Source organism: Parus major, chromosome 1A (assembly GCF_001522545.3).
Source record: "Parus major isolate Abel chromosome 1A, Parus_major1.1, whole genome shotgun sequence".
Taxonomy (NCBI): Eukaryota; Metazoa; Chordata; class Aves; order Passeriformes; family Paridae; genus Parus; species Parus major.
The window spans coordinates 14,484,205-14,505,650 of NC_031773.1; the positions used below are offsets into that span (position 1 = coordinate 14,484,205).

The following is a 21,446-nucleotide window of genomic DNA, read 5'->3' on the forward strand; positions in this document are numbered from 1 at the left end:
TCCTGGGAGGAAAAATGATTTTTCTCTTCTTTTCACCACACCTCGACCTGTGTCCGTGTGATCTATTCATCTTCAGCAGAAACAGTATTCATCAGAATGTGTTGAATCCATGGGGCAGATTAAGTGAGAAACATATCCTGGTTTATTTGGAAAGTTGTGCTGGACATTTTTCTGAATCTGCAAATTCGGATGTACTTTGTATAAAGAATGCTCTCAGCACCTGACTAGGAAGAGGTTTAATGGCCCATAAATGGGAGCAGTGCCCAGAAGATGAGACAGTTTTCCCATCCCAAGGCTGGATGTACCCAAATGATTGATGAGCAGCCACAGTGCACAGCAAACTGAACACAAATCCCTATAGGAGAGTGATTTTGTCTCCTTATTGGTGGATGAAGTTATTTTAAAGCAGCACGCTCATGAGATGGCTGTATCCAAGCTGTCTGACCAGCAGGATATGTGTGTCCAACTTTGCAATTACTTTGAGCATGAGGGATGATGCCTGGATGTCTGCATCACATTTCCTGTGTTGCTCTTGAATTGGTGACATGTGCTGGCTCTGGATGTGCCTTTTCTACCTTTTCTGGTAGCCACTACACTGTCCATCCTGCTCCACCCCTGGGAGTTACCAGGATTCACTTTCTGCCCTTCACTTCCAAATGAGTCCAAAATGTGTCCCAAACAGCAGCACACGCTGTGTGCTGGCACCTTGGTGAGCTCCTCAGCAAGGTAACACCAGCATCTGTCACTCCTGCAGCAAACACTTACAGTCTCCTGCCTTTGGTCCCTTCTGGTGCCTCACACCCACCCATTGCCATTACTTCCTCATTCCTACCAGTCTTCCCATTTCTATTACTATTGGAATATTCTTCTTTTGTTAGAAGACAGTTACATCTGTAAGAATTCTTTTTTCTGAATGAATTTCTATGAGAGATTTTTTTTTTTGCCAGGGGATGGAATTAGCATAATGGACATTAGAAGAAAGGAAATGGTGTATTATTTTTTTTTTAATCAACTGCTTCAAGGGAGAAAATGAGAAATGCTTTTGAGAACAGCTTTCCATTATATGAGAAAGCAGAAGCTCCATTCCTCATTCTCACACCATCTGTGTTTATTAACCCTAACTATTTTAAAAACAAAACATCTCTTACATCTTTCATGTAAGCCAGGGTAACAGAGTCCACATACCTATCAAAGCAAGTGCAGGAACCATATAGAAAAGCAAGGTAAAAAAAATTATTTTATGATTATTTCTAAGCTCCACAGGCCTCAGAAAACTGCCTGAAACTTTTTACAGTTCATGTGTGTATGGAGTCAACCTAGACCAGTCCTTTGGTGCATCCAACCCAAAAATCTTGTTTCCAGCTGTGGCTGTGACAGAATAGGCAAGAGACTGTAGAAACAGGACAGACACATACTGTTGCTTCCTTTCTGTATTCTCTTGGCCTATAATATTTTTCAGCATAGTTTATAAGTATTTAGCAAGACTTAAAGAATTTTTCTCCCAATAGTTTGTCTTTCAGCCAATTCTAGCATCTTCAACAGCCATTGGCAAAGGTTCTATAGGTGGACTACTCATTGCATGAAGGGCTGCTCCTCTTAATTCAAACCTCATCCTCTCATAATTTCTTTTGATGTTCCTGAGTTCTACTTGGTTCTGCCAACAGGCATATTCATCTGGTTCCTGAGTCCAATTAATGGTCTTTGAATAACTAGTCAGTAATTATTAGATAGTAACTAAACTAAAACTTAAAAAAAAATTATCTCCCAACATCCTGGAGAAGCATGACCATAGGGTTATGCTCTACCTTTTATAGTCTGATTTGGGTCTTCCTGATACCTTGGTGTCAGCTCTGTTTTGAAAGTGCACTATGGGTGTGTCTCCGGGAAGGGATATCAATATGGAAATCAGTACAAGCAGCAAAATTTACTTCCTTGGAAATAAATACCTTAGATCAGCTAGTTGTAAGTTGGAATTTTTTTCTCTATACACTTATTTTTCCCCATTATGTTAAGCTTGTATTTCTTTAGAGACCCTAGAAACATTTTTAGCACTGATTTCTGTTATATGCCGTATCTGAAGTCTTAACTTGTTTCTCCAGCAGATAGTGTCCAGCATGGCACATGCATTTCCCACTCCAGTGAATGCATTATGATGCTGATATCCAGCAGGTGTTTCATTGGAGTGTATTTATCAATCATTCTTTATCAATTTAATATTTATCAATTTAATGTCAATTTAACATCATAATCAACCCAGGACAAAAGGGAAGATATTTTTCCTTCTGGGGTTTTCAGGTGCTACATCTCATTCCCTGTTTGTTGCCTATAAACTCAGAGTCAAAAAAAAGATGTTTCTAGCATTAGCAATTGTTAATTTAGATCAACAGAAATTCTGAATGTGCGTAAAACACTTCTTCAACCACAGAATCTCACATTGTTCAGTCCAAACTGCTCCTGCTTGGGGGTAAATGATGGCTGCCAGGCAGAACACACCCCAAGCAGGAGTGTGGCAAGGACAGGTTGCAGGCTCAGCTCAGCCTGGGACAAGATCATTGGAAGGGCTTGAGAAAAACATATGTTTATGTTGCATTCATATTTGGGGTGAGTGACTCCCCATGAGGACTCGCAGTGGCAGGCTGTGATATCCCTTCAGTGCTGGGCTCCTCTGGGTTTTGACTGACCCTCTGTCAGGACCAGCTGTGCTCCAACTCTGCTGGAAGGGTGGTTGCTGTCACTCCAGGTCTGGAGGAAATATCATGGAGAAGGAGAAATGCAGGGCTTGAGGGAACACTAGTGATAAGGCAGAAGCAAAGACACCCCAACAACTGGGTACCATTGACTTCCAACAGCTTGGAAGTTACCTTTTATTTAGACATTTAACAGACAGCAGGTAATTAGCACTAAGGTCATAACCCAGCAGCAATATAACATGGATCACACTTGATGTAACACTTATCGTCAGAAAAACCCTGTGTACATAAGCCCACAAGATACCATGCATGGAGTAAGCATGAAAGATTGCTCCCCAGGTGGTGGTCCCAGGAAACTCTCCAAATTCTGTCAGTAAATGATTTTTATTATTCAGATCCCATTCTTCCTTTCCCTGTAAACAATTTGATCTGGATGTAAACCATCAGGAAATGCTATGATGGAACAAATGCTCAGGGCTGTGCAGAGGCCATGCCAAACTCTGCTCCTGGGGTGGCAGGACATGGGGCTACCCATATGGCTGCCTGTCACCAGAGTGAAGGGTGCACAGACCCCACAACTCCACTGGGCAGGACTCTTTAGTGTCCCTTTGTGGGACACACAGTTGTGTGCAGGACAGGCACTCATCCTCCACACTTGTTTTTGCTTGTTTTCCTCATGCTTGACTAGAACCCTGTCCGTCCTGAGCAGGAGCAAGCCTCCATGCAGGTAGCCACTCAGTTCCTCTACAGGTTGAAGTCTGCTGTGAAGGGCAGATGGACCTTAGGCCCTTCTAGGGAAGCAGGGTGGAAAATCAGATCTACAGCAGCTTGCTTTCTCTTTTAAATATTACATGAGAACAAGTAACTCAGTGCAGTGATATCCTTGGGGTTAATAAGAAGTTAATACCAAGGCTGTATTACCTTTTTCATCTTCATTTCCAACCTTCAATTTGTAGTTGATTTATTTTTTTAAAATTTGCCTGGCAAAACACAGGCATGGACCAGAGGTGCATCTGGGACTCCAGCAGGAATCAGGTAGGGATAGTGGGGCTTGGTATATTATCTTCAGTTTCAAAACATTTTCTCAATTCCAAAGCTGGAAATATGTATTCTTTAAAAACACAGATTCTATAGTGCAGAATCCATCTTCTGCAGCAAACCTCCTTACCAGGAAACTGTGAAGTATGTCACATCTCAGATTACTTAGTGGACAATCACTCCTTGAACTTTTAGACCACCTTCTATTGCCTCTAATATTAAGGCTCAGCCCAAGGCCATCACATTCAAACTAATTCCCTTTTAACTGCACTGGATGGTGTCCTGCACATGAACTTCCCAAATGCTTTCTGTGTCAGTCCTAGCTTATACCAGCCTTTTCTGGATCATCCCTTCCCTTTGCTGGCACAAATGTCCATACAACAGTGAGAGAACAGAGCAGCCACCAGAACAGGGTTTGAAAGAGAGGAAAAAATAAAAAAGGCTTGTTTTAATATGGATCAGTTCACCAATCCTGTGCTTCATAATGTCAAGAGAGAGGGGAAAAAAAAATACAAACGGACAGTGAAAAGCAAATGATGCATAAAAGGACAACCTAAACTATAAATGCATGGACATGATCAGTTTCAGCCACATGGCTTTAGACAATATAAAAATCTTCTTTAAGCTTTCAAGTATTTTTGTAGCTTTAAACCACTGGTTCTCCTCTCTCTGAAACAATCTCCCAAAATGGAGAATGACAACAGTGGCAGAAGAAAATGGGACCAGTACTCTGTGTATGGAGTGAGCAGCTCTCATCTGAGTGCCCAGCCTCATTCCTGGCTCCCTGAGCTGCCCAGGAGACCCTGGATAGCCAATATCTCATTTTATTTTCCTAATTTCCTGCAGCCTGTGAGACTAAAGTGGGACTCTGCTCTGTGCAAAAAAGTGAGAGTTTAGAGGCTGTGCCAGGTAATCCTGGGAGATGTGTGTCCTGGCTCAAACACCCTGCTTGGGCTCATTCCACTCTGAATTCCTGCCTTCAAGAGGACTCCCCAGGGGGATGAATTCTGACCTGCACCCCGCAGTGACAGAAGAAGAAAGCTCCAGCATTGCCATCCAGCCCCTCACTCCCAAGAGGCCCCCTGTGCATCATCCACTGCCTGGATTTCTTGTGGTGGAGGCATCAGGGACGGTGGCTCTAGGCCCACCACAGGTACAGGTTAATCTTTGGTATCTGATTTTGACTATTTGATTGGAAACAAAAAGAAGTACTAAGCTGTCACCTGCAAAGTGCCCTGGCCAAAAGGCCAAGGTTACCAATGCTACTGATACTGAATACAGATGCTGCTGCTGGGAGCTACTCCTTGTGGGTGCTGGCACTCAGGGAGCTGGGTTTTGTTCTTTCTGAGAGCTATCAGCAGAGATTCCTGCTGGCATTAGGCTATGAAACACAGCTGTGTGGAACTGCTGAGCAGAGCGTGGGAGGAAAGCCCCTTCTCAGGTGTGGGGTGCTCACGCCCAAAGCAGGGGTGTGGGAGCAGCCCATAAATAAATTGACCTTCAGTCTTGCACAGAGACCACAGGAGACCCCAGGCTGCTCTCAGGTTTCTGAGCAGGGCCATGCAGTCCTTTCCTCGGACCAACTGGAAAAATGACTGCAATGCAAATCTTCTGGAGCTGCAGAGTCCTACAGCTCCAAAAGCAACATAAATTTGTCAAAGGTCCCAATCACTCTCTAAGTGTAAAGAAACAGGATAGGGATACATGCAGGGGAAAGATAGAAATGTACGGGATGGCTGCTATTTTGGGATATGAATTTACCTTTTAATTAAAAACAAGGTCTTGAAGCTTAGGGAGAATCTGCACTTAGTTCTGGATCCTATTTCTTTGCTGCTCCTTTTATTTACAGAGTAAGTTGCTGAAAGCTGTTGTTATTTTAGACATGAATATTTTTTATTTGAGTGTTACTGCCTACCAGAGACTTTGCTTTTTTATTTTTTTTTTAATGTTGGCTAATTTTGTGTTTTGAGTAGGAAGCTTCAACTTCACACCAGTTCTACACAGGCCCTTCTGCTATCCAGCAGTCTGGGCAAGATAAACCTGTAACCAAGACATTCCTCCCCTAACCTCTATGGCTTTATCATGATTTTATTATTGCTCACCTTACTGTGGACTTTGAAAAGATATGGGGAGTATCTGAAGTAGTTTAAAACTATTTAATCTTTTAAATATCTGAGATGCAGGCAAGTGTCCCTATATATTCACCCAGCCCCCAACTTTGCTTTTGCTTCTTAACTGCTGAATGAATTAGGGAGGGCAGGGCCAGGCCAGCTGCCTGCAGTGATCTTTGTGGGGAGCCAGCTTCCTCCTACCCCTCAAAATGCACTAACCACCTCTGTTCCCACACCAGATGCCTTCCCAAACCCTCAGTACCTGCCCAAAGCAGCTGTGCTGTCTGTCCTGCATCACCCTATTCCTCACAGGAGAGGAGACCCCCATGGGCACCACCCCATCTTGCCCACATTTATGGTGGAATGGAGCACCCAGGCAGCATCAAGGCAGGAAAAGTCTCTGAAAAGCAGCAGAATTAGCAATGTCTTGCATGCCAAAGCAAGTCCTAAGGCAGGCAAAGCAGCAGCCAGGAAAGACAGAGACCCATTCCCAGCATCCCACCTTGTCCATTCCTCCACCTCAGCACAAGGTGGGAGGCAGTGGGCAGCTCCAGTGCCAGCACCCTCATCCTGCTTCATGGCTCATCCATCAGGAGCAAGGAGGAGGATTAGAGCTTGGCATCATCGTGGGCATCTGCCTGCCTGCCAGGCTTGCTCTTTAAAACAGGCTGTCAAGCACAGATAGCTGTTGAATCAATATGTGCCTGATAGCTGTTGATGCCACTTCTGCCAGCACAGGGTGGGCTGAGCCACTGCACACCAGGAGGGATTCAGGCTCTGAGAGAGAGGATGCAGCGCTGACTCTTCAGTACCCACATCAGATGACTGTGAGAGAGCAGTCAAACAGGAAGACTTCAGTGATGGTGTCTCTGTGTTGCCGCTGCCAGTCCCCCCCTCCCAGTGCCAAACATGAATGTTTGCCAAGCACAGAGGAGACTGGATGTACTATGGTTGGTCAGTTCTTCGAATGAGATGTGAAAGCAAGGGCCTCCACTACCAGCCTCGACAAATCCTTTCCACATCCTGAACAGACTATGAAAATCAGCTGGCATCCTGAATACTCTCTCCTCTTCCTCTGGGCAGCTTCTCATGCCCATCCCCAGGCTGCAAATTGCTGTGGATAATAGCTGTGACCATTCATCCAGACCATGGCTGCCTACCTGTGCTTGCGTGGAGGGCCCGGAGCTCGATGGTCCCACTGCAGAGGGGATGCCCGGCTATTTGGAGCTGGTGTACTTGGTGACAGCCTTGGTGCCCTCTGAGACGGCGTGCTTGGCCAGCTCTCCTGGGAGCAGCAGGCGCACGGCTGTCTGGATCTCCCGGGATGTGATGGTGGAGCGCTTGTTGTAGTGGGCCAGGCGGGAGGCTTCTCCAGCAATGCGCTCAAAGATGTCATTGACGAAGGAGTTCATGATGCCCATGGCCTTGGAGGAGATGCCAGTGTCAGGATGGACCTGCTTCAGCACCTTGTAGACATAGATGGAGTAGCTCTCTTTCCTGCTTTTGTGACGCTTTTTGTCACCCTTCTTCTGGGTCTTTGTCACGGCTTTCTTGGAGCCCTTTTTGGGGGCTGAGGTTGACTTTGCTGGCTCTGGCATCCTGAGACCTCTTCCGCTGTGTCTTGGAGCTGCTTGGAGAGAACATAAAAAAAATTCTAATTATTTTTTGACCACCTCCAGAATAATTGTACTGCTGGAGGCAAGCAACAGCTCAGAATCTGAGACAGATACCCCATGGCCCTGTGTGAGCATTTCTGAACTGCCAGCAAGAATTTCTCTGGTTTATGTATGGCTTTTTGTTGTTTTCTGTTTAAATACCTAAAACACTGGTCTTGTCAACATCTCTGAACACAAGTCTAATTGGCATCTACTTAGTAAATATGAGATGGAGCCTGAACATCTGTCTGAGAACACTGCAGTTCCAAAGAAAACCCTAACTTCAGCACGGATTAAATAAAATCTTGCTGAAATACGCCCAAGACTGTTGCAAGGCATCACTGCAGCCACCTTTACATAAGACTGGTCAAAATTATTTTATGTGATTTACAATCTCCAATAAACCCTTTCTTATTTGCATGTAGATAGAAGATTATTTTGATGGTGCTTGCATTTCTGTAGCTATTGTTTGGCACCATGCTTTCCAGTGAAATATAAAAAAATTATATAGTTTTAAACTAGCTAGCTGAGCTACAGGAATATATCAGTATTCACATCAGCTATCAAAAGATACCAGAGAGTAGAAAAGCTTAGAGGAGGTGGCAGGAATCACCTGGCCAAGAAACAGGAATGTGGATAGGAGTCAAAAAGCAAAGTGCTTTTGGGCTACACGTTGATGGAAAAGATTGTTTCCCGCTATTTGATGCTTTTTGCTTTTGAGAGAGCAAGCCTTTGCTGGACAGTTTACACCAAAGATGCCTGATCCTCCCTCTGAGTTTTTCTTCAATAGGTCACAACATGCAGAGCCATGACCTGCAGCTGGCTGCTCTCATCCAGAAGTGCAGTAACAAAAAAACAGTCTACAAACCCGTCAAAAAACTGTGTGCCTCCCTTATACTACAGATTTACGTGTGCTTTACTTCATGGACCAAGGGGAATAACTGTGTTGCAACCTGGTAAATTGTTTTGTGTTTCAGAGAATACTTTGAATGCTTCCTTCAAAGACAAGGCTCCTCCAGGTTTTGCTGGAGGAAAAGCTTACAGCATCACCCCAGGGCTTGGGTTTTACTGCTCTGCATATCCTTTGAAGATGCCCTAGGAATTACAGTCTGCTGGCCAAGACAGACTAGTAGAGAAAAAAGAGCTTCAGGGCCGATGGCACATGGGAAAATGGATAGAAGTAAACAGAAGAGAGAAAGCTGGGATGTAACATATGGTCTGCACACTGAGTATCAGAGAAGGACCTAAACAGTGCCTGTGCCAAGGCAATGGCTGCATGCTCAAGGCTGCCCTTCCTCCTTGGGAAAGAGCGAGCGAGACGTCTGATTTCTCCATCTGCAATCAGAGCCAGATGCAGCAGCACCCATGCAGCCCAGTCTATCCAAAGCTCTGGGCTGTTCCCCGTGGGAGGAGACATCTCTGACCCCGAGGCTGGCTTTAGTGCCCAGCCCCACCTGAGCTGATACCAGCTCCAGTTTGCGAAGGACGCCGGACAGCGCCGCATTTCGGCACGGCCGCAAGGGCAGGCTGGCACTGCAGGGAAAAGTCTCCTCCACAGCCCTCTGAAACACCCTCCTGGCTAGAAGCCAAAGTCAACAGTGTTCTTAGGTCTGGATTTCTGCCCCAGAAAAACTTCATTATCTGAAACCATGATTTTCATGTGCTAAGTTTTTCACTCTGCCACCTCATGTCCTTAATTTTTTCTATCATTTTTCCTAGTGGTGGCATTTGGAAGGGCAAGTGCAGGACTACCCCAAAAGTTCTGGACGCTTTTTAAAACTGACACCTTTCCCTTAAACACCACATTTTCTTCCTCTGGTGAAATCACAAGTTTTCTTCCCTTTTTTTCTCTATTTGGGAAACAGCATTGGGAAAAGAAATCCCCTACTGCTCTGCTTGTAGACTTGAAAATATGTCTTTTCAACAGAAAATTATTTTTCTACAAGAAATAACTGTGCATTTGCTTCTTTTTCTTTTGAGCTCATTTCCTGCCTGGAAAACACCACAACTGAAAAATGCAAAGGAGTATTTCTTAAGCTTTTTGAAAAGTATGTCCTTCTAAAATATGTATTAATTCTTAAGTGCACTTCTACTGTAGCTTTTAAAAAATGAATACAGAACCCAACAGGCACCAGAGTGATTTCATAGGGCTCCAGAACAGGTCACAGCTACTGGACATCTCCATTTGCTCAGCTAATGGCCTTGGGTAGCACAGCATGGGTCTCACTCCTCTCCCATGTATAGCTGCAATGGGAGAAGCAATGATGCTGAAATTCAGAGATAAGCACAAAAACTTGTGCTTAACTCCACCCATTTCTTTGCAGCTGATTGTTTAACAGGTAAATTACACCTTCTTTGCAAACAGGTTGTGTTCTTTGTGGTTTATTTGGGCAGTGCCTAGCATGTAGAGTCTGAGTGCATTTGCCAGGTGCTAAATAAATAATGTTAACAATGGTCAACAGTATCACCAATCCTTCTGTCAACAGTGCAACTCAACAGCACAGCAAGTGCTGCTCAGGTATAAAGACAGGAGTGGGATTAGTCCATGTGGCAAGTTTTTTGTTTTGAGGAAAACAAAAAGGTGACCTTTAAAAGAATGGTTTATTTTTATAAAAGTAGTTCCATATCCTTGTTACCTTAAGGAAAAAAAAAAAGAGTTGGAGAGAGAACCTGAAGAAGTTAATAATTTTTGGTTTTTATTTTGCAAGTGTTGCTGGTATGATTGACTTCCCTGCTGTGAGGCAGACCAAGCATTGGATACAGGTTGCTCAGAGAGGCTGCAGGATCTCCATCCTTGGAGATACTCAAAATCGAACTGGACACAGTTCTGAGAAACCTACAGTGGCTGACTCTGCTCTGAGTATGGACTGGATGGATGTTTGCCAGAAGCACCTCCAACCACATCCATTCGGTGACCTTTGGAGACTGAAACTGGGTGGAACATACTTTATGAGCTGTGTTCCCTTTATTGTCAATTCCCATTGACATTGGGATACTGCTGCCCAAGATTCCCATATGGACCCTAAGAAGAGATGGTGTTCATTTCCAGGCCCAAGCCACTGAGGTCCCTGGGATACAGAATATGGCCATGAAAGAGAATGCACTTTCAAGCAGCATATTTGGAAAGTTTCAGGTTTTTGAGGAAAATTCTGAAAACATTCTTATCTTTATGGCTTTGTATGCTCTGAGTTAAATCAATTATCAGTGCTGGCAGTTTTTTCCTTCCTCAGAAAACCAACAACAAAACCAACCACAGTAATTTTTCCAGCCAGTTCCAAGCAGCAGCCTGACTGCTGCCAGAAAGCAGAGCAGTGCAGAGTGACAGATACATCTTCCTTTGTGTTGACACTCCTTTCTTCAGCATCATTAAAAGGAAAGTGAACAGAAAAACATATTCAAAGATACAAATCACCAGAGTCTCTCAGATCTGAAATGGGAGAGGAGCCCTGCTGAGAAATCCCACGTGGAACCTGATGCTGTCTCTTTTCCCCAGGCTTGATATATCAATGGAGAGAGACAAGCAGGGAAGCTCCTGCAAGATTATTGTTCATTTTTGGCCTTACTGCTGAGTCTGTAGGACCAGTGCCAAGCTGCTGCCAGCAGTGTGCATGGGTGATTGTGGGTGGACTATGAGCTGGCCTTTTGGACCTTTCCTCATGCAGGGCTGGAAACAGCACTTGGATTTTTTTTTTTTTTCTTTATTTTTTCTTTGGAAATCTGTCCTTATAACGATGAGCTCTGGTGCATCCACTGTAAATTCCCATGCCTTTTCTGTAATTTCCTAGTCAACCATAAAAGTCACATTTCTAGAATCAGCATTTGTTTTTAGGAGGTTTTGTTGACAAATTAAACATTTGTAGGAAAAACTTAAGCTCTCATCTTTTTGACATCTGAAATTCTGACATTTGTTAATCTTCTGATGTTCTACTTTAATCCTTGCTAGAGCAGATGAGAACCAATGGGCACCTGCTGATAGTTCTGCCCCTTAAATAGGAATTCCCTGTCCATTCTGTCCAATTATTGCCCTTTTTCTCATTTTCTCATACTATATAAGTGAAAGAATACTTGGCTTTATTCCTGCATGCCAAGAAATACTAAACAAAAGTTGCTGCTGCTTTTTGTTTTATTTTCTTTGAAACACAAAGGGTAACAAATTAGGGAATGTTTCCACCAAAAGGAAAAGGCTTTCTAATGGATTCACCTGCTCTGAAATGCTTTTAAGATCTGGTAAATATAGTTTACAAATTACCAGGTGTCAACAAATGACTGTTATTTGAAAAGAGAATTTCTGCAAACTGCAAATCCCCTTCCTTTTATTATGTATGGCCATCTACTATTATAAAATAATTTGTTCATCTGTCAGGTGTCATTTTATAGTAATAATTGAGAAAACAGTGTTTGTGACTATTTGGTAGCAAGCTCTGCCTCAGGTATAAAGCAGATCAGAAGCATGATGAGTCATTGTGAGACACTGGTGATGTTGCCTTGTGCAAAAACTGATAGTCATATTTTGGTCTGGAAAGAATATGTCTCTTGGTATGTTGTCTAGCATGTGATGATGAGGTATTATTTGCTTTGAAGAAAGGAGGAGGAGAATTTCCTAGAATAAGTTAAGCTAATCCGAAATGCCTAATTTCTTCCGATGGTGGAGGGGTGCAGAAAAGAGTTTTGAGATCCTAGGTTTCCTCCCAAGTAATCCAGTACCAGTACTAAAACCCCATTCTCAGTTCCACATGCTCTGCTACACTATGTATCTCTGTTCTTGTAAAGTTTTCATTTAAATAGCTACCTTTCAAAGTTGGATATACACATGCAGTTTTCTGGTGAACAGAGGACTGTGACTATAGGTTAAAACTGAAGATGACACCTACTTACTGACAAAGAAAGAAATGCTACAAACTCAGTCTCTGACACAGACACACGATGCTCACACAGATCTTCAGATTTCTTTAGAAGAAATTCAAGCAGAACAGAGCGTTGTGTCCGAGCTCTTTGACTGATATTCATCTTGCTTGTGTTAACCCATTTCTTGGGAGTTCTGTACAGAGTACTACAGGAATCTTTTCTATTACTTTCTATAATTTCAATTTATGATTTTTAGAAAGCACATTTTTAATCACAGTAACAACTGTAATTTCTTGTGCTTCTTCTACCCAAGTTGCAAGTACTTCTCAGGGCTCTTGGAATATCAATTATTGTATTGAATTATTGTATTGAATTATGTATTACCTACAAAGTAAGGAGCAGGACCCTACACCAGAGCTCCCTTCAGAGAAGATACAATGAAATTTAAAAGAAAATAAAATCTTACCCATGAGTCAAGCAGAGCAACAGAGAGACAATGTTGCAAGAAGAATTACTGTCAGGAGACTAAATACTGCAGTCCTTATGCTGTAAGAGTGTCTGAAGTCAATGGGGATTTAACACGTCTGAAAGCACAAGTACAATGTTTAGAGATGCTTAGCACCAACAGCTGACATTGATTTCCACTGGAATCCTCAAGGCTCAGTACTTTACAAAAATCAGACTTCATATTTTATCAAGGTTTTGTTACTGTTAATAAACGAGTACTTAGAAAAGCTTTATTATCTGCTCTTTGTAAGAGTACTCATTGTATACATACTTTGGTATAGCTCCAATCTACATGCTTGAGCAAGTATCCAATAAATACAAAAAGGAGAAAGACATTTTCTATGGATCAATACCTGTTAAATGTATGTGGGGTACACCCAGTACCAGCATCTACTACAATTACACTCCAGTCAGCTTTTCCCACAGAGTGTCAGGGTTTCAGAGGAACCTGTAGGATTTAGATTGGAGGACCCTTGTGGGTCCAACCCTTCCAACTTGGAATATTCCGTGACTCTGTATTATCACAACCATCCTCAGGAAGCCCAACAGAGAACACAAGCAGGCTCACTTCCTTCCTGGGGTTTTATCAATAACTCAAAATCTCACACATAATATGCAGCGTGAGTCTCCTCTCCAAGTTTTAAAATCAAGATTTTCTGCTTCTGCCACAAATCCTTTCCTGAAACAACAGCCATCTTTTCCCCCTCATATCCCACTGCAACTCAACTGGACCCACTGGGAGCCAACCTGTGTCCAACTGCAGGGTTTAGCTCCCATCCTTAGACTAACCCAGCAAAATTGCTCTGGAGGTAGGGAGCGGTCAGAGCCTGCTAACTGTGTAAGAGCAGCTGATGTCCAGCTGACCTGGGACAATCCTACTGGGCAGAAGGAGCAAGACAGCACAGCAGCTCCACTGCTCAGAAGCATCACAAGCTCTATATATCTTTTTAGTGGTTTGCAAAGTACAGACTATTGGAGATGGGTGTGAGAACCAAAATCATAGATGACTGGGATGTATAATACCAATGGAAGAAAGGTGCTTTACTTATTCCATGATGCCCTATGCTACTGAAAATAAGAAGTGCAGATTTGAAATAAGTTGCTCTGTGCTGTGTCAAAAATGAAAATCACTTGCTCCTTATCCACATCCTTTCAGTTTCTCTGGAAAAGGAAAAGAGCAAAAACTCACTAAGGCTGCTATATCTGAATAACTCCTTCTACAGTGGAGCTGTGGTCTCTAAACTAGTAATGAGAATAAGCCTAAAGAACTGCTATCACTTTTAAGCAAACTATTTTTATGCATTTTATGGAGTAATGGAGAATTATCAAAATTCTAGACTATTTTCTTAAGTGCTGAAAAAGGCATCCATTAAAAATGTGCTAATTCAGCCATTCAGCCAAAAATAGGAGAGAAGCTACAGCCCAACACCTGCAGGCCGTAGGGAGAGAGTGGGTGGGAGAGGGAGAAGCAGCCTCCCCAAGAGATGAGAGCTGCTCTGAGTTAAGGCAGGAGTTATGTGGGAATCAATGCAGACACATGCAGCACCTCTTCCTCCTACACACCCCACACCCAAGCTTTAGCAGGTCCCTGTTACCCTTTTCCAGCACCGCAGATAATTTATGTAACAAAAAGAAACAAAAGCTGAGATTGTACCCCAAAATGTGTACTTTGGCCAAACTATACTGACTGGGATTAATAATTTTCCCCATACTGAAGTGGAAAGCTATGTGCTCATATTAGGCTGAAGACCAGACCAAGGTCACTGAGGCTTTTATGAGTGATGTGATAGGTACATCACAATGCAGGTGCTACCACATATTCTCAATGCCATGGTTAACATATCCATCAAAACCTTTTAACAACCTTCAAGGTGCGTATATGGGTCTAAGGCATGTATGCTCAACAAACCTGGACGTTACCAGCATCAACTCTCCCCCCACATGGGGAGAAAGTGTCAGGCAAGGGCATGATGTGTGCAGCTGTAATCAATCATGACTGACATCCCTTCTAAATGAGAGTCTCTCACTTCAATCATCACTTCCCAGTTATATTACTCACATTTCAGCAAGTCCTGAAAATGGTTTCAGAAAAAACAGCAGAAAGCATGCAATCAAAAAAGTCAGGGATATGTGAAAGCTGCTTTACCATGGTGGTAAAGCCTAGGTGCCTGGGAACAGAGTGTAAACACGGGAAGTGGGGGTACCAGACAGGTATATCCAAAAGGACTGCATGCCATGCCACAAGCTAAAGGACAGCAAGTGGCACAGCATCTGATTTCATTGCTACAGGACACTGAAAATACTGTAATGTGTCTATTAATAATTAATTTGGCATAGTAAAAGCAATTTTACTGTAAAACAGAGATGTGTGACTATTACTGGAGCCTGCAGGGAAACAAAGATAAATGTCCTTCCCCAGATCTCACACCATTCAATAACCGGATAGGGAACACGATCCAAAACTGCTGACACTTTTTTCTACTGCTGCTGCCACCAGATCACATTACCACAGGCAGAGAGTCCTCTGAGCATTAGAGGTCATCTTCTGTAGGAAACAGCAAAATGGAGAGTCTGTCAGATGGAAGGAGAGGAGAAAAGCAGGGCTGGGGCAGCCAGCTCTGGCAACTCTCCCCTGAAGAGGCAAGCTGGCTTTTCTCCAGAAACAGATAGGGGTGAGCACTAAGACACAAGAGTTACTGAGGGTAAAAGTAAACTCTGAAATAAGAACTGACAATAAACCATTTTAAAATGTCAATGAATAAATTTACACTGGAGATCCTTACATCTTTACTTGGAAGGGGGAGAATAAATACAAGGGAGGAGAGGAGAAAGACAAGGAAATCCAGTCCTTACATATTTCAATGACAAAACTTGGTATTATAAAAATTCTAGGAAATGGCTTCAGTATAGCAAATAACTGCTCTACTTTAACAAGGCAACATTTTTCTATGGTGCTGTGTTACTGAAGAATTGTTATCAAAATGCACAGATGTTCTCCAGTTTGTACTTCTCTTTCCTGTATTATTTATTGTTCCTTCCTTCTTTTTCTCATATCCATTACAAGGGCCAGGAGGTTCAAAGCCCCAGCAGGTCCTGTCTCATATGTGGTATTTGTACAGAGACTAACACAGTACTTTGAACAGCCACAGGGTTGAAAAACTGGCAGCTCTCCAGAAACTTAAAGAAACGGCTGTCAAGTTAACTCATGCCCAAATTCCACATTGTAAAAATTGCTCGTGAATAGTGTTTTAATTTACCTCTAACTTGTGACAGCATCGTTACTGCATGGATTTAGTGAGCTAGTCATTATGTTGATGCAGGCTAAAAAATACCATCTCCCTTCCAGAGAAATCAAGCCATAACTGGGGATACACCAATATTTACATCAGGCACAGGTGCAAAGAGCAGTATGATGAAGACTTGGTTGCAACCACTAGCCCAGCAGTGAAGAAAATGGGGGCACTGGACAAAATGACAGTGGTCCAGGATGGTCAGTAGCAATTAGAAACACAAAATGTGAAGCTCACTTTTCAAAATTCAGAAGGGTTCTCAAAGGCAGCAGGTTTAAAATGCCAGTGGAGTGCCATGTGAGCTGTACAATACTGTTATTTTTAACCATTCTTGGCTCCATCCTCCCACATTCACTTTTCTCCTGAGCTTTCCATGCCCTTAGTTTCCCCACTGCTTTAGTCCAATAGTCTCCCAAGCTGTTTCATCCTCAGATGAAGTGCTCACCCTTTGCTCTTCTCCCTCCCTGCTGGTGCCTCTCCCAGCCCACTCCCTCCACAGAGCTCATTAGTGCCTCTGCTTCCAGAAGCACATCTTTTCAGGTGACTGCCAAGTCCTCTTCTTGAGTTGTGCTCCAGTTATCAGGGAGCTGTGGTTGACAAGGAGGATGGCTGGAGCTGGGCTGAGGACCCACAGTGCAGGAGAGGAGATAATATGGGTTAATTCTGGCATGTGAGAAAGAGCAGGGTGGTACAGGAAGGTCAAGGCAGCTGCAGCCTCCATATCTTCAGGGCAGAGCTGCTGCACCTGCAGTGCATTTTAAGACAAACACATCAAGATTGAAAACAGCCTGTATTTATATTCGGTATGGTCAGCTCCTCTCTGACAGGATCATCTCCATTTCCTGTCTTGTAGCACTCCACTTGTTACTCAGTCAATTTCCAGGTCCCTCAGAGGAACCAAAGAGGACTTCTGCCTTTCTGTCAGTGTGGGAGCAGCTTCCCTTCCCTATGTTTCTTTCAGTGACTTTTACCAATGGTTCACTTCAGTCCTTTCAATTTTCCCTTTCCTTCCTGTTCCTTGTTTCTACCTGCCTTTGTGATGGAGAAATGAGGAGACTCTTACCAAATGCTTTCCCTGGCCTTCCTTCACACTAAGTTTTATCTTTAACTGCTGAGCTCCAGAATACCTTCCTTTCTGCCCTTTCCCTACGTCATTTCAAGAATTTATTCAGAAAAAATGTCACATGCTTTTCTGTTCCAGCTTTCTAGCATAACTCATGCCCTTTCTGTAACTCCCAACAACCTGGGGTGGTTGTGTTCTCCTACCCTTTCATCCATTGCCTCCTGTACACACTACCTATTGCCTTGCCACCTCTGTGTTTTGTTTTCATCTCTACCTTGCAGTCTTCTTTCATGCAGTATTTTCTGCTTGACAAATATCAGTCTGCTTCATATGATCTCTCTCCCCTCAAGAGACAGAGTTACACAGGTTATACAAACAGGTTCTAAGGAAAGAACTTCTGTGTCCAAAAGCATGTCTGTCTTTCCTGACTCTGATATAGGCACTGCCTCTGACAAACTTTTCCCACTTACATCCTTGTTCGTGGCTAAAAGCCCACAGTTTCCCCCTCAGCACACACCACCTGCAGTGATTACCTGGGGGATGATCCTCTACCTTCAGATGATGGATTTCAACCCTCCAGGTGACACATCTCATGTCAGAAATGTGTTCTCTGCAAACGGAAACTCTTTTTCCATGGTCCTCAGGTAAAGGCCATTAAAAAAAAAAAATACAGAAAACCTTGCTGCATTGGACCACCTATATACTTTCACCAAACTCAGGAAAAAACCTCACCCTATTTTAGAAGAAGTTTTAAGGCTGTTTTGAAAGGTAAAGAATTCCTACTCCAAGAGGGTCGATGAAATAATATGACAAGGGTGGTGATTAAGTCTCACCACAAAGGAAAATGTTGAGTTGATGTAGGTGGCATATAAAACCCCCCACTCTCTTTATGAGTCAGGTAAGCTGCCAGAAAGCGGAGGTGGAATCTGTGGGATGGAGCTGTTTTCATTCCAGCCAGTTAGTAGTAAGCTCTTTGAACAACAAAAAAAAAAAGCAGTTTAAATAATAAATTGTATTTTTTAAGACTAAGACTCTTATCTAAATAGCAAAATCTATCAATTGCCCTTGATCCCCAACGATGGTGTTCGTAGTCAGTGACAGTCAAGGGAAAAAATTACTAAACAACTCTTCCCCCCACCCTCCAAGGTTAATGTAGCATTTTTGGATTATGCATCTATTCTTCCATCTCCCACCCAATGCATATGATCCTGCAGTCACAGCTCTCTCCTCTCCCTCTGGCTCCAGAAAAAAGGGAAGCTGACAGGCTGAAATCCCAGTCTCACCCCACACAGAACCCTTTTCAGAGGAAGAGCTTAGCTCTGCTGAGGAGAAAGCATTTATCTTCTAATAGCTGCACAGAAGTGGCTTAAGAAATGCATAAAACAAAACAATTGTGGGGAAAAAAGAAAAACGTTTTGTGAGATCTTATTTTGGGTCAGTACAGCATCCAAGGGATATTTCAAAGATATGACAGTGTCCCTCACTTAAAATGAAAGTCTTTTCATTTACAAAAAAGCTGAAATTTGAGAAATGTAAAAAGAATGTCATGAAGTCCTTGAGTTCAAGGGGCTTCAAGTCCTCCTCTGGTATTGTCAGTGGGAACACAACATCTGCTCCGTTCACAGCGCAGCCTGAGCAAGATGCTTTCTTAAGTACACATCTGAATAGAGGAACATTTCCCACATACTTAATTCTTCAGTCTGCCCAATACATATGTTTGAGGATGGGCAGAAGCGTATTTCAGGTCCTAAGAAAGGGATGAAATAGGATCAGACTATCCCATGAGTAATTTCTGGTTTTCAGCTGGAAAGTGAAAGATGTGTACATATATACATGTAATATTTAAGTAAAATATATGTAAATGTAAGGGATGAAAAGGACAGTGACCAAAGGAATAGCTTGGAGAAGAAATGTCAAGAGGAAGATAGAGTTAAGCAGTGGACAGAAGTGAGATGTCAGAAAGGAGAGAAAGGAGGAGAGGGAATAAAAAGAATGACACAGAGGGGGGAAAAAAAGAGATGTAAAAAGAAGACATATGAAAGGGAACAAAATTGAGAGAAAAGACATGAGTGGACAAAAAATAGGGAGAGGAGGAAGGTAAAGTAATGAGCACAGTGTTTGGTAAAGCAGAAATACTGAAGTATAAGTAAGACAGAGAAAAGAGACTTATAAGAAGGGTCACAAGAAGAAAATAAGACCTTGCACAGCAGTGAATATGTGAAATAAGCGGCGGGGGAAAAAATAAATCACCTGCTAGTGGGTGGGAGGTGCTGCTGTCCCAACAAGGGACAGAGGCAAACCCTAGGAAGTGACAGGCTAAACCCAAGGAGAACAAAGGTCGACGCTGGGAGAAGATAACAATACCCTTGGACTGGGCTGCTGCCTTTTGTCTGAAACAGAAATCACAAAGGTCATTGAAATTGCTGCTTAAATCTTACACCTGATACTTGAAAAAAACCCTCTTTCCCAATACAATCATTCTTCCTTCTCTCTCAATGCTGGATTAAATTAATTACTGTACACTCCACAGTTGTACCTCCCTGCTGGGGAAGAAAACCCCAGACACCATTCTGCTCAAAGCAGATCTTCATCTCTGGCTCCCTTTGCCTATAGAGGCTTCTGTAGAAACCTTTCCGTAGACAAAGGTAAATTTCCTGCAGCTCCAAAATCACCACGATGGATTTGGCTATCATTAGTAAAATGAGGAAAGAAAGAGGAAGGAAACAGGGGTAAGCACTTAGGAAAAGCTTTTTTTTTGTTATTATAATTAGGAAATTTAACCAGTACAGAGGGAAAGAAATTGCTGCCTGTAAATAAACTGTCACTCCTTTGCACATCAAATAATAGGAACAAGAGGGAGTGTGTGGGAAGTACATTCATATTATCAAATTCTTTCTGATATTAACGTGTTCAATGTAATGAAAACATAATCAGGAAAATAATGTATTGTAATACAAATACTATGGAGGCTATAGAGGAAAAAACCCCAGGAAGATCAGTGTTCCCAGGGTAGCTCCAATCTGAGAAACCAGAGCCTTATTAGTAGTAACAGGAGCAACATATGGAGATGAATGAAACCATGTTTGTAAATGTGATATGCAATTGCACACTCTCACTTGGCTTTCCTTTTTCACGATCTGACTCAGCCTCCACACTCCCCCATCTTTTGATTCATAAATTCTTGATATCAAAAAATAAAAGAGTTACAAAGCCAGCATGCAAAGGGCATGAGATGACGTGAAATACAAGGATGCTGGTGAGCACAGAACGTGCCATCAATCACCACCCTGCAAATGGACAAATCTGCTGGAGATAGGCAGTGGAGACAGGGCCACCCTCTCCAGGGGCTCGCTGGAGGATGCCGCGCAGCAAGCCACAGATCACCTCCACTGCACCAGAGGCGCATGCTGAGGTAGACAAATCTATTACAAAATTGTATAATATTGCTTACGCTGCACAGCAGCCACTCGGTTAGGCAGCCCCCTGCATCGCCAAACCCGTGAGATTGGAGGTGAGAGGAATGAGAAATAAAAGGGTTTCTTATGGCATATACTCCCTGTATTTTTTAAGCTACGGAAAAAAGATCAGAGTAAACCACAAACAACACAAAACACAACAGACAGTGCATGAGCAATGGTTCACAGCCCTATACACGTACTAAATAATTAACAACCTCACAGAGTGTTGACACAGTGGGGGTCTGTATACAGGATAATCCCTTCCTTCCCTGGGGGCCCGGGCTCCTCAGCATGTGTGCGGTCAGGCTGCAGAGCAGCCCAGCCCGTGGGCACCGCCGGCCCACTGCGGGCAGTGCCCGGCTGCGGCGCCCAGCCCTGCCACGGCCGTGCCCCGGCCCAGGCTTCGCCCTCAGCCCCCGGTTAAGCGGAGCGCACTGAGCTCCGGCCATACGACTCCTACGATCGCAGCAAAGCACTGGCAAGGCTGACACCGTTTCGGTGCATTCGCCAAGCCCGGAGAACGACGAAGCCCCGGCTGAGCGGGGCTCGGTGTTCAGCACAAGGCAGGGCAGGGCTGCCCGCACACCGCATCGCGGTACAGCGGTGCGGCAGTTCGCTCGCTCGGGCAGCGCAGCCACACTGCGGCCACTGCGGCGTGCGGTGCCCACCGCTGCCGCACCGCAGGCAGCCAGCGCAGGGGAGGGTCTTGCCTGCTGGGCGTCTGGGCTCCTCCGTAGGCGAGCTCCAGGCGCCGGCGTGGCGCGGGGCAGGTGCGCACGGCGGGGCCGG

At 43.6% G+C, this 21,446-nt stretch overlaps 1 protein-coding gene across 2 annotated transcripts; it reads right to left on the minus strand.

Annotated features, from left to right (window-relative positions):
- Window positions 1-2,830: 2,830 nt before the first annotated feature.
- On the minus strand, window positions 2,831-21,440 carry LOC107205041 (histone H2B 5-like). 2 transcript variants are annotated; one of them, XM_015629140.1, is made up of 2 exons: window positions 21,368-21,440; window positions 2,831-7,466 (listed from the first exon to the last, which is right to left on the minus strand). In XM_015629140.1, exon 2 carries the CDS (start codon window positions 7,435-7,437, stop codon window positions 7,057-7,059), a length of 381 nt encoding a protein of 126 aa, XP_015484626.1. In that variant the 5' UTR covers window positions 7,438-7,466; window positions 21,368-21,440; the 3' UTR covers window positions 2,831-7,056. The 2 variants fall into 2 exon arrangements, with proteins under 2 accessions (XP_015484626.1, XP_033370429.1); XM_033514538.1 differs by lacking the exon at window positions 21,368-21,440 and adding an exon at window positions 19,450-19,605.
- Between the last annotated feature and the right edge of the window lie 6 nt (window positions 21,441-21,446).

Bases quoted from the DNA above. Each gene is read 5' to 3' on its own strand.
- LOC107205041 (XM_015629140.1), bottom strand. From the start codon at position 7,437: ATGCCAGAGCCAGCAAAGTCAACCTCAGCCCCCAAAAAGGGCTCCAAG.